Source organism: Xiphophorus couchianus, chromosome 19, assembly GCF_001444195.1.
Source record: "Xiphophorus couchianus chromosome 19, X_couchianus-1.0, whole genome shotgun sequence".
Classification (NCBI taxonomy): Eukaryota; Metazoa; Chordata; class Actinopteri; order Cyprinodontiformes; family Poeciliidae; genus Xiphophorus; species Xiphophorus couchianus.
Window position 1 is genome coordinate 10,940,821 of NC_040246.1, and position 11,723 is coordinate 10,952,543.

At 41.4% G+C, this 11,723-nt stretch overlaps 1 protein-coding gene across 4 annotated transcripts; it reads right to left on the reverse strand.

Moving 5' to 3' along the window:
* Nucleotides 1-10: 10 nt before the first annotated feature.
* Nucleotides 11-9,998, reverse strand: iars2 (isoleucyl-tRNA synthetase 2, mitochondrial). 4 transcript variants are annotated; one of them, XM_028000382.1, is made up of 24 exons: nt 9,588-9,998; nt 9,002-9,124; nt 8,709-8,862; nt 8,478-8,626; nt 8,046-8,095; nt 7,848-7,957; nt 7,686-7,773; nt 7,054-7,169; nt 6,780-6,949; nt 6,560-6,650; nt 6,331-6,482; nt 6,070-6,230; nt 5,482-5,584; nt 5,098-5,191; nt 3,850-3,930; nt 3,296-3,404; nt 3,111-3,213; nt 2,617-2,739; nt 2,403-2,534; nt 2,203-2,309; nt 1,972-2,117; nt 1,700-1,890; nt 879-1,023; nt 11-598 (listed from the first exon to the last, which is right to left on the reverse strand). In XM_028000382.1, exons 1-24 carry the CDS (start codon nt 9,855-9,857, stop codon nt 453-455), a joined length of 3,114 nt encoding a protein of 1,037 aa, XP_027856183.1. In that variant the 5' UTR covers nt 9,858-9,998; the 3' UTR covers nt 11-452. The 4 variants fall into 4 exon arrangements, with proteins under 4 accessions (XP_027856183.1, XP_027856184.1, XP_027856182.1 ...); XM_028000383.1 differs by having other exon boundaries at nt 3,850-3,927; nt 7,686-7,776; XM_028000381.1 differs by having other exon boundaries at nt 7,686-7,776.
* Between the last annotated feature and the right edge of the window lie 1,725 nt (nt 9,999-11,723).

Here is an 11,723-nt window from a genome sequence, read left to right on the forward strand (position 1 = left end):
CATCCAAGCATTTGTAGTGTGAAAGAAGGAACTGATTTTATTATACAAAGGTGGATTTACACAGGAATTCCCCCATGCTATCTTCTCTCCAGTACACATTCCTACTATAGTCACATAGTGACACTTGTAGTGAAATATTTAGCATCAACACATTTAAACAAGAGCATCCCTTCTACGCTCATGTACCATCTTTTTTATCTCCCAACTATTTACAGTAGACTTCAGTACTTCTGGTTTGAGTTCACTGAGGAAAAGTGAGCACATGGAATAGCTACAGCTTGAGACTTTGGATTATTCTACATCTGCTATGATTGTTTGTTTATTTATTATAAAACCTTTACTGAAGGTCTGAAGTTGAAGTTTTTATAAACAGCCAGAGCAACAGTTCCCACTGGACGTGTAAAGCAACTTCTTGAGCCTGACGTGCGCAGGTTGTCCTGGTAACAAACATGTCATCCGCCATGTGAGACGACAGTCTGGCACCGCGGACACAGACAGTCTGCGGACTCTGAGGTGTAGCGGCGGCATCGCGGGCAGCGCGCCGCAGAGGTGGGCATCACGGCGATGCTGTAGGGGCTGTCCTCACGAATAACGCCACCTAAAATACACACCACATTACTGTCAGGTGCAATCTAATACAGAAGCTCTGACAGAATAAATTATTTTTTATTTCCCTTTATGCAATAAAGAGTGAATGTCTTCATTTTTGCATATTTGGCTTCCTGTTAGGAAAATTTGTTTTGTTTCATTTTCATTTCATCCCAAGAAAAACTGAAAAGCCTGAAACTTCTATTGATCAACACCGCTTTACAGGCTTAAAGCCATGCAGAACAACAAGTAATGCAGCCATCAGCACTTTAGTGCTGAACTCATCTCACCTTCCAGGTTGATGAGGAAGGTGCCGTGGCTCAGCAGGGCATCGGGATGCAGGTCGCGGGGCAGTTTGCTGGTGAGGTTGACTCGCGCTGCCATCATCAGCTCAACTAGCTGGGAGTCGGTGGAGGTGGGCTCCTCCTGGAGAGACTGAGACAAAGATGAGAAACAGGTGAGTTTGTTCCAATACAGACGATTTACAGAAGTTGCAGGTGGATCAGAGGATGGCTTGGTTTAAAACTGTTAAATCAAGCCATTTTTTAAAATAATTATTCAATATAAAAAAAATTATGTATGGGAGATTTCTTCCTAGGACTCTTGAACAACGTAAAAATGTTTCTAAAATTACAGAGATTAAGGCATGCCGTCCTTGATGAAAGCACTGATTAACACAAATTCTACAACATTCAAACAAAATTAATAACATATCTAAAAATGTGGTCTGCCACATTGGCTATGATCACCTTTTTCCTAATCGTTTTCTTTATTCTTTATTATTTCTTATTAATATCCCCATAGATCTTTAAGAACATGGTGGCCACTAATTATCCATCCATCACTTCAATGAGTTGTAGTCTTTTACGAAAGTACAGTTCCTACTTTGATTCTTTATCATGAAGAAAGGCAAACATGACAAGTGGTACATTTTTTCTTACTGACACAAAAGAAAAACAAATATAGAATTTTTTTCACCTTTTGTATTAAAATTAATTTTAACTCATTCCTTACCCACATTGTTAAGGAAGAGAGGCCTGGAAAATGTTGTTCCTCTAAAGTGAGGCCTTTTTAATTTTTTTTTACCTGAGAGACTTGCAGTGATTCTTACCTCCATGAGCTCAAACAGGAGTCCCGGTTCGATGGCAATCGTCAGATCATACTGGGTGGCATTTTTACCAGGAATCGAAGACAGGAAGGAGTCCCGAATGGCGCAGGCTCCTTCCACAGCCTCCTCCAGACCCGGGCGCCGCCACACGGAGCTGCTTTTGATCCACCCGCTTCTGAATAACGTCTCCGCTTCTGCAGCAAAAGAGCTCTTGCTTAGAAGCAAACGGATTGCTAATATTTAGACTGTTTCGCTACGAAGCCATCGACACATACTGTTGTGTCCTGGAGCGTGGAGGTAGACCTCTTCTGCTAGGTGAGGCAGGATAGGAGCAACAGATCGAGTCACGCCATCCAGGATTTCCTCTAAAGCAGTCTGACATGATCGCCTGCCCAACGAGTCCTCAGGACTGCAGTACAGCCTGAACAAAGGAGGAATCAAGAAAAGATGCAAGAATGGAAATGTGGAAATATGCGGTTATGTTGTTGAGGAACGCAATCAATCACCTGTCCTTTATGGTGCTGAAGTAAAAACTGGACAAGTCTCTGGAGATGAAGGCTTGGAGGATACGGATCACTCTGCCAGCATCAAATTCGCTGTAGGCGTCTGTAATCTGGTCAAAAAAACGAGCATCAAGACCACTTAGAATAACCACAAGCCACTGGTATGGAAGCAAAATGTCAAGAAGAGTCCGACCTCAACACACCTTCATGCTGTACTCCCGCAGCAGGTGCAGCATGTACTGATCAATATAGTACATCTGTTGGGGGTCCACGGCTTGCGTGCGTTGGTCGAAGCCCTGCAGGTTGCCGAGCAGAAACCTGAGCGAGTTCCTCAACTGGAAGATAAAACCAGTCAGAGGAATGAGGAAGAGGAGACGCAGAGAGGAAGGCTTTGACAAGGTTACGTCCCTCTGGTACCTTGCTGATGCTGTCGCGGGCCGAGTTAAGGGCGCTGGGTCCGATCTGGACTTCGGAGAAGACGTTTGATTCTGCGACCCACCAGCGCAGAACATCTGCCCCGTACGCCGGTACGCTGCCGTCCTGAGAGAGACAAAGAGATTATCCAATCTGATCATCATCAACACAAAGAAACGAGAAGAAATTTTAAAAACACGTTAGCAATAAACTGGGTGAATAAAAAAGAAGGACAGAGTTGTGACTATAAAAAAAAACAAATAAATAAATGCTAGTAAACAAAATTAATCCCAGTTTCTAATTCAGATAATTATGTCTTCATCTTCACCACTCTTGTTTTTTTTGGTGTCTTCACTTGAAATGTATTTTCATTATCTTGACACAAATATAATTACATTTTATCCAACATCATAAACTTAAATAATTTGAAAAAGAACCAAATATATCCCGACGGAAAGTTGAATTAGATTTTTATGTTTTATTTTTTCTCAACTCACCTCCTTTCCATTAATGACTTCATCAGGATCCACAACGTTCCCCAGAGACTTGGACATCTTTTCTCCTTTCTCACTGACTGCAAAGCCATGGACCATCAGAGATCTACAACAGGTGTATTTCATTTAGAAGAGATGAAACTTGATCTCTGGAGTTCTTACTTAGATTCATTCAACGGGACACTCACTTATAGGGCGCTTTGTTCCTGACGGCTACGCTGGTGAGCAGCGAGGACTGAAACCAGCCTCCAAGCTGGTCCTTTCCCTCCACATATGCATCCGCTCTGGGGTCCGACTCTGTGGGGAGGCAGTGGAAAGAAGCAGTTAGTTTGTTTCCCAGACGACAGAACGGTCTGCAGAGATGACAAACACCAGCTGTTGTTAGTCAGAAAGGAGGTAGTTGTGTCTTTAAGTTGTTTTTGGTTGCTCCTAATCACAAATGAAGGCCCCCAGCCAACCTGAGTCATTCTACAAAACAAAGTGACAGCAAAGAGAAGCAGTTGGGATCAATCCTGGAAAAACAACAGTCACAGTGCTCTGGCAAAGCAAAGTAGAAAAAAAAATCCTGCATGCAGACAGCTGTGAGGGCTTGAGATTCATGCCGAGCACATTAAAGAAAACTTTTTCTCCACATCTGGGTTTTGGAAACACTCATTAAAAGGACAAAAACAGAGAGGAAACACGCAGGCAAAATAAAACTGAACAGCCTGCAGCGCCCTCTGCAGGTAAACATCTGAATAACCTGTAACTAGAGGTTTGCGGAGCGAGTCGGCGAGCCAGCTGAGACGGGAATCAGGCTCCTCGGATGCTTCCTCCATTTCTTCTAGAATCACATCCAGACAGACAGATAATGTCATTGTCAAAGAAACAAGCTCAAAGAAAACAATTTGTTATTTTTGCTATAATTACACATATTAGTCATTGTTTAGCAGTTTAAAAATACACATATTAACACCCCTTGAACTTCTTTTATCAGAATAAAACCACATATGCCAATGTATTTTATTAAGATTCAATTAAATGGACTATCACACAGTGTGACAGTCAAAAGGGCTAAGAAAGATGGATGCCGCTAAAACACTCCAACCCTGTAAGAAAGACAACAGTATCTTTTCTTTCTGCTCTGTATTTTTAGCGGTGAAAAGCAGTTAGTTACACATGTATTGTGTATGTATTAGCATGTATTGTTACGCCCTGTGGTGGAATGGTGCCCTAAATAAGTTCAGGGAATATAAACACCTTTGCAAGGAATTACGAAGTACATATTCTCCTCTTTTGGCTGTGTTTAAAACCAACTAAAACCAAGTTTTACTGATCTATTTAAAGTACACTTTATTGTATAATTTGCATCCTATTTCACAGAAATTGTAATAAAAAATAAAATATTGATTTTGTCCAAAGGTACTGGAGCAGAACTGCTCATGCAGCTTCATAGTCAGAGGACAGAGGACATGGAGGGACAAAAATCTGAAAATCATTATTAGAAAGCATCTAATAATGTTTAAATGTTAAATTCCCAAACCGTTTCTGGGTCACAGTCAACCTGTCTTTCTCCAGAGCTACAGGAGCGCTGACAGAGCTTGACTCCATAATCCTGGATGGTAACAGCAACTACTGCGGCTAATCACACCTCCCCAAAGCAGCTTACTGGTTAAGGTGGATAAATCAAGTGGCTGTAAGCAGCTTTCTGTACATTTAAGTTAATGAAAGAAGAGTTGATTAAAAGCAGTGTGAAGGCTTTCAGGCTGAGCGGCTTCACTGAAAATGAAGTGAACAGATTAGAGGCTACATTTGCTTTTATTTACATTCCAGGAAACTGAAAAAGAAAATTATTGTAGCTTTCAGCTGCTGATGACAAAAGAAGTCAGTTTGTCATAAAAAAGAAATAAATGTGCTTAATTTGTCAGCTGGGTGTCTGTGCCAGATGCTTCTCATGCAGTGTTTGTCCTCAAATCCAAGTGTTGCCACAAACTGGGATATTCCCTCATACCTTCCAGCACAGCTGCCCATGATGCTCCACTGTCAAACCAGATGTCCAGAACATCATCTCCTCGAACGTAGTCGCTCACCGGTCCTGCTTTACTCTGATGAAGCAAAAAACATCCCAAGAACAACGCCTTATTTCCCAACTCAACTGTCAAGGGTGCATAAGTTCCTTTAAATAACTCGATGATTAAATTCTACCATTAAATAAAAGCAATCCAATTTAAATTATTTTTTTTTTCTTATCTTACAAGATTTTTCTACCTTGGGGTGATGCAAAGTGGATAAACACAGTTTAGCTGCAGTGATTCTGGAAGATTGGACCTAAATTTTCTCTTTATTTAAAATATTAATAATAATAATATTAATATTTAATAATATTTACTCTCACCTTCTTGAGAACCTCTGGGGGCAGCAGAGCCTCGATGGGAAGCTCCCACCAACAGTCGCTGCCTTTTTCTTTGAAGAGTTTTGCTATGTGGGAGACTGTGTATCTGCATAAGATCCAGGGGTATTAGATCAAGTTTGTCATACTTCAAACAAAAGTCAAGCAATGCTGGATAGGATATTATTGGAGTAATCAACGTTTTACATAAACAGTCAGCAAATAACAAATAACCAATTTTCCTAAAGACTCCAGTACTACTTTATTTTCAACTTCCTTGTATGTTTGTAATTTTTTTAACACCAGAAAGCAAAAAATGTTAAGACATGCGCTAATAAATCAGAGATCTCTAGGTCAAAAATCTTAAAAATTAGTAACTTTCGGAATAAGCGACAATGCATAAATTGGGGTGATCTTCTAAATCCTTCATTTCCTATTTGGATTCAAAACTACCTCCTCCATCAAAGAACAAGCTCTTATGCACTACAGACCTAAGAATCAACATTAAATTATTTAAAACTAGAGCTTAATGAAAACAAAAAACTTGACAATAACACAGTAATGACATTGTTTTTTGTGTGACATTCAGCATACTTGTTAATGAGAGGTTCCCCGCTCTCTTTATGGTAGAAGACTGGGATTGGGACGCCCCAGCTCCGTTGCCTGGAGATGCACCAGTACGTCCGTCTGTCCAGCATGGTCAGCAGGCTGCCTCTCGCCGACTCCGGTAGAACACGAACCTTCTGCAGCGCCTCCTACAGGCACAGAGGCAGACTTTGTTGAAACACAAATCTAGATATCACCTGAACAGATCCGTATTCTTCGACAGATTGCAGCAGAAAGCGGTGACATTACCTTTGCCTTGTCTTTCAGTGATGAAGTGTTGATGAACCATTGTTTACTGGGCCTGATGACCACAGGTTGCTTCGTCCGCCAGTCATACGGGTAGCTGTGGACGCACTGCTCCTCCAGAACCAGAGCACCGCTCTCGTTCAGCATGGAAATCACTAAAACAAGCAGCAATGTAGGTTTCAAAAGATACAAAAAAACCAGAAACATTAAGGTTAACTCTGACTCCGTCTACCTGTATCAGTTCCTTCAGTCATCACCGAGAGGTTCTGCAGCTTGGGTCCTGCCAGCTCTGTGAACCTGCCATCTTCATCCACCATACACTCCTTCAACCAAAATACATTTGTGAATGTAAAATTTAAATGTTCAAAAGCTTTATTGAGTCCATAATGCAGCAGTACATGGGTTAAAACCAAGTATAAATAAATAAGTAAATAAATAAATAAATAACACACCACAGGCAGTTTAAACTGTGAAGCGACGCTGTAGTCGTCCATGCCATGAGCAGGTGCAGTGTGGACCAATCCCGTCCCTTTCCCCATTGTCACATGGCTGGCTGGCAACAACGGGACTTGCTTGTCAGGAATGGTAGGATGTTTGCAGATTCCACCTTCAAGTTGTGAACCTTCAAAAAGAAAAAAAAAAGAAAGAGGAAGTAGCCATGCTTAGGTTAGTAAATGACAAAAAGAGCCTACAGCCTATCCTTCTAAATAGATACCAGAGCAGTACCTGTGAAGGTGCCAACAGTCTGCAGTTCTGTGCCCAGCAGCGCAGCGAGGCTCGCTGTGCGTTCAGTTGCCAGCAGCAGCAGCTGAGAAGAGTCGGCCCTCTTCACCACAGAGTACCTGCAAACCAGAAACAGGAAAACAATGCTGCTACTGGTACCAGCTGTCATTTATTAGGGCGCAAAGAACCTACAGAAGGTGCAACCAAATATAAGTTCAAAATAGAATATGACGACAAATCTGATGGACGTGTTATTGGTTGACAGCAAACTGTAGTCCATATGTTGAATGTTATTTCTGGTGGTGAAAAAGTTTTGATAAAAACGTTTTCTGTTGGGGTTGTACTGTAATTTACAAAAGCCATTTCATACCATCCTTTATGTAAAATGAGCTTAAATGTGTGTTTTAGAAGGATGGAACATCATCCTTCATAAAGTGAAGGTGAGATAATCTAAATCAATATTTGTGGATCTGATTTTATTTCTTAGCATAATGGCAAAAAATATTAGTTTCAGCTCAAAAACGTGTAACAAAATTGGACCAGAACTAATAAGATCATAAAATAAAGCCCATTGATTTGAAGGGACTGCTGAGAACTTTCCAAACTGAAAGTGTTCTCTTCGCAGGTGATCTTACTGGGCATTGGGCATGTAGCACACGGCCTGGTTGGCAGGGATGGTCCAAGGCTGGGTGGTCCAAACCAACACCGAAACATTCTCCAGACCTGCTGAAACGCACAAAGAGAGTCAGAACATCCCTCCAGGATTGATCATAACTTCATGCGGATGACTGACTCACCTTCCTCTGAGGGAATCTTTGGCGGCAGTGTCGCCAGAGGGAAGGTGGCGTAGACAGCTCTGCTCACATGCTCAGAGTTGTATTCCAGCTCAGCCTCAGCCAGGGCCGTTCTGCAAAGGAAGCAAGAGCAGAGGGAAGGTTGGCAAGACAAAGTTTACATGTCTAAAGTCGGTCGGTAGCTGCATGTTGGTCCCATACCTGGATGAAGGAGACCAGAAGACGGGTTTGTAGTCCTGATATACCAGACCCTGAAGAGCAACATAGAAGGGTGGCAGTACCAGAAAAGGTTACTTAAAAATAATGCAATTCAAAACCAGGTATAGTTTAAGTCTGTATCCACAAAATGAACTAGTTTGTGCTCATAGCTCACAATCTAAACCCCTAAAAAGTTTGAAATGAACCAGATCATTTTTTTAGTATTTTTTAAGAGCAAAGTAGCTAAAATCTGCACTAATTTGCGTAAATACTGTGCTTTTAATCAGGTTTTTTATGTGTCTGCGTATTTAATAAACACACTGTTTCGTGCTGCAAGAGTGAGTGGCAAACCCTAACAGTTTAAATTGAAGGAAAGTAGGAAGGCAATTCCTGGTTAAAACTCTGTCTGACACTTAAATTTTAAAGAGGACCCACCTTGCCATGCATCTCCTGGAAGACCTTTAACTGAGCAGCCTCATAAGCTCCGTCAAACGTGTAGTAGCACTGCTCCCAGTCAGCCATCACCCCCCAACGCTGGAAGGCGGCTTTCTGCCGAGCTATCGCCCCCTCAGCAAACTCCCGGGCTGGAAGGAGCAAAGCACAAAAAGCTTTTATAGCAGCTGGAAACCTCTATAAAAAAACAGGCATCAACCTCTCCATCCTCACCTTTCTGTCTTATCTCCAGTGGACTGAGCCCACTAGTGCCTAGTTCTCCCAAAGCTTTGAGCTCTATGGGCAGGCCGTGGCAGTCCCAGCCGGGGATGTAGTGGACCTGACGTCCTCTTAGCATCTCAAAACGGTTACGGATGTCTTTCAGGATCTGAACAAGATTAGTAAAAGAGCTTTAAGGCTCCAAGACCTAAGTAAAATATTTTTTTAAATACTAATTTCCTGCAGCAGCTTTTACTAAAAGGCGCAATACAAGCAGGTAACACCTAAGACAGAATTATAATATTTACTTTGTTGAGTGCATGTCCAACGTGAGCGTCCCCGTTTGCATAAGGTGGTCCGTCATGAAGGCAGAACTCTTTCTTGGCTTTCCTTTCTCTCTGCCATGAATACAACTCTGCAAAACCACATTCCTGCAAAAACAGATTATGGAATAAAGTAATTAGTGCATTTAACAAAAACACAGTAACTGCTTTAAGTTACGGTAAATGTTTTTGCAGTTACTAAGATGGTTGTATTAATACTTGCTCTGAAAGATGACAGGACAAAGATCCTCAAGGTACTAATCCCAAATACAAGTTATTTCAAATTGAGTTACCTTGCAAATGTATTAATGCCTCTTTCACTTTTCCATATTTTGTCACTTTACAATCAAAACCATGTATGTATCTTTTGGGGATTTTATGTGATATTACAGTATAATATGGTTGTCCCCGGTCAGAAACCTGTCAGGCTAACTGAGCTGTGTAGTCTTAGTCCCTCTTAAGTATGATTTTGAATTTAAAAAAGTATGAAATTATGTATTATGGTCTAGTTTTACGTCACTAAAACCTCGTATTTAATCAGGGGTGTGTCTACATGTAACGACCGCTGTACCTGCTGGATCTGAAGTTCTCGGTCCAGCAGCTTCTGTCCGGTCAGTTTTATGGGAAACTCAGTCCGAGGAAGAAGCACCGTGTCCCGGTACATAGCCTGGGCAGAACCAGGCTCTGCGGGCTGAGCGCTGCCTTCCCCGGGACTGACACCATGACGGCGGCTGGAGCTGCAGCCGACCGCACGGCTAAGAAAAAGGCCACCTCCCGGCTGTGACCTCCGTCCCCATCTCGCCAGCGTTTGGTACACTGGCGACACCCGGGTCAGCAGCATGGAGAGGCGAGGTAACTCGGTGGACAAAATAAAATAAAATAAAAAAAACTGAACGTGTCTGTGTCGGCTTGCTGCTGAGTTCAGTCAATGTGTTGTCATGTTTCGTCCTTCTGGTTGACTATGTTTCTTCCGGAAGAAATTGCACAAAGGACAACTACGGTGTCCCTGTTGGGACATTTTTCATCCATATTACCCGCAAGAGTGCGCTGTTGATTTGTCGGGAAGCCGAATACTAATGATGTTTAAGTGCGCAATAACAAAAAATATTCTAAACAAATATATAAGTTCTGACAGTCCATTTTAAAAAATCTGTAAAGGCAATCTTATTTTCAGTAGTGCTCACTATGTTACATCAGATTCTTGTTGTAACAATCAACTTTTTGTGCAGCAGCATCTGCAAAGAAAATAGTTTTTTTTGAAAGATACAAACTGTTTCCTACAAAACTGCTTGAACATGCATTTTGGAAACACTTGGGTGAGGTTTAGGAATTGATTTTGTGGAATTCGTCACCACATCTGTGACAAATTCCACCTTCAACTCTACCTCTGGCAGAGGACTTCAGGCAATTGTTTGCTCCTCTTTTCTGATCTTGATATTTTAAAGATGAAGACTAAACAACATATAAATAAACAACGTGATTGCAAAATAACAAATTAAGATAGAAAAAAACACTTTTCCACATCAATTTTATTTTTCAATATAAAAGTCATTAAATCAACACTTACAAACAAGGAGTAATGAAAGAGCATGTCTAAATAGGGTAAAATTCCTCCAGTGACAAAATGGTTTTTACTGTCTAAGTGACTCTTAACTCTATTACTAGACAGTATTTACACATTTAAGTTTCAAGATCTCAGGTTAAATGCAAATAAACTCATTATTAGGGTTTTTTAATGCAGTTTTAGAAGACTCCTCAGATTAAAAACATTACTTTTTGCAACAGCTCTATAACGTGGTTCACATTTAAATCAAAATGTTATTCCCCCATGGTCCTTGAAGGCCACACATAGACAACAGGTGTCCTCTATTAGTTGATGGTATCACTGGTTGGTATAAAAACCTGGGAATGGGTTTTTTTGGACATTCATTTCAGGACTGATCAGAAAAGTGCAGCAGACATTGGTCTGGCGTACTGCTGCCAAGATGAAGAAAGTGTATGGTGTGGTCCTTACAGCTGTCCTACTGGCTTTTCAAATTTCATCTCAGGTTTGTTTATTGAAAAATCCTTTGGTATGGTATTTTGTAAGTCAGTTTGGACAATAGGTTTCAAATGACTTTTCAGAACTTGCATGCAGGCTTATTTTTTTAATTAATTTTTTTCAGTAATGAATGTTCTGACTATTGCAGGTGGTCTGGGCACAAGATGATCCAAATATGCCTACTGCCAGCAGTATTACCCCACCTACTGAAGAGACAGACTTAACCAGTGTTGCCCCAACTGCTGACAGCTCGGTCTCTGCCAGTGTCACGCCAACTGTTGGCAGTACTGCATCGGTGACCAATTCCACCTTCAACTCTACCTCTGGAAGTACTCCTAGGAGGACTGCAGGCAATCCTTTGCTGCTTCTCGCTCTGCTCTTGGTGGTTCCTGTTTATGCTTGGTGCCAATGACTGGCCGGACTGGACTCTTGCTGTCAGTTTAAGTTGCAGCTCTTCAAAGCTGGACAATCTTGAGCACACTTGGATTTCCACTTTCTATCTTGTGTTGAGTTTTCAGTGTCTACAACAAACTAGTCCCTTTCTAATGTCCTGGTTAAACTTGTATCATGGAAGTTATGTATGAGGGAGGTGATATTTGAAATTGTACTGGCTACAAGACTTGACTCAGTCTTGAGAAGCTTTGTTTTGAAATGCTTCATTTGATA

What these genes read in the sequence shown, in the direction of transcription:
- iars2 (XM_028000381.1), bottom strand. Translation starts at nt 9,857, where the DNA reads ATGCTGCTGACCCGGGTGTCGCCAGTGTACCAAACGCTGGCGAGATGG. An exon ending in GACTGAAGGAACTGATACAG is followed by an intron (nt 6,483 to 6,559) that starts GTAGACGGAGTC and finishes TGCTTGTTTTAG; the next exon opens with TGATTTCCATGCTGAACGAG. An exon ending in AGGAACAAAGCGCCCTATAA is followed by an intron (nt 3,214 to 3,295) that starts GTGAGTGTCCCG and finishes CACCTGTTGTAG; the next exon opens with ATCTCTGATGGTCCATGGCT.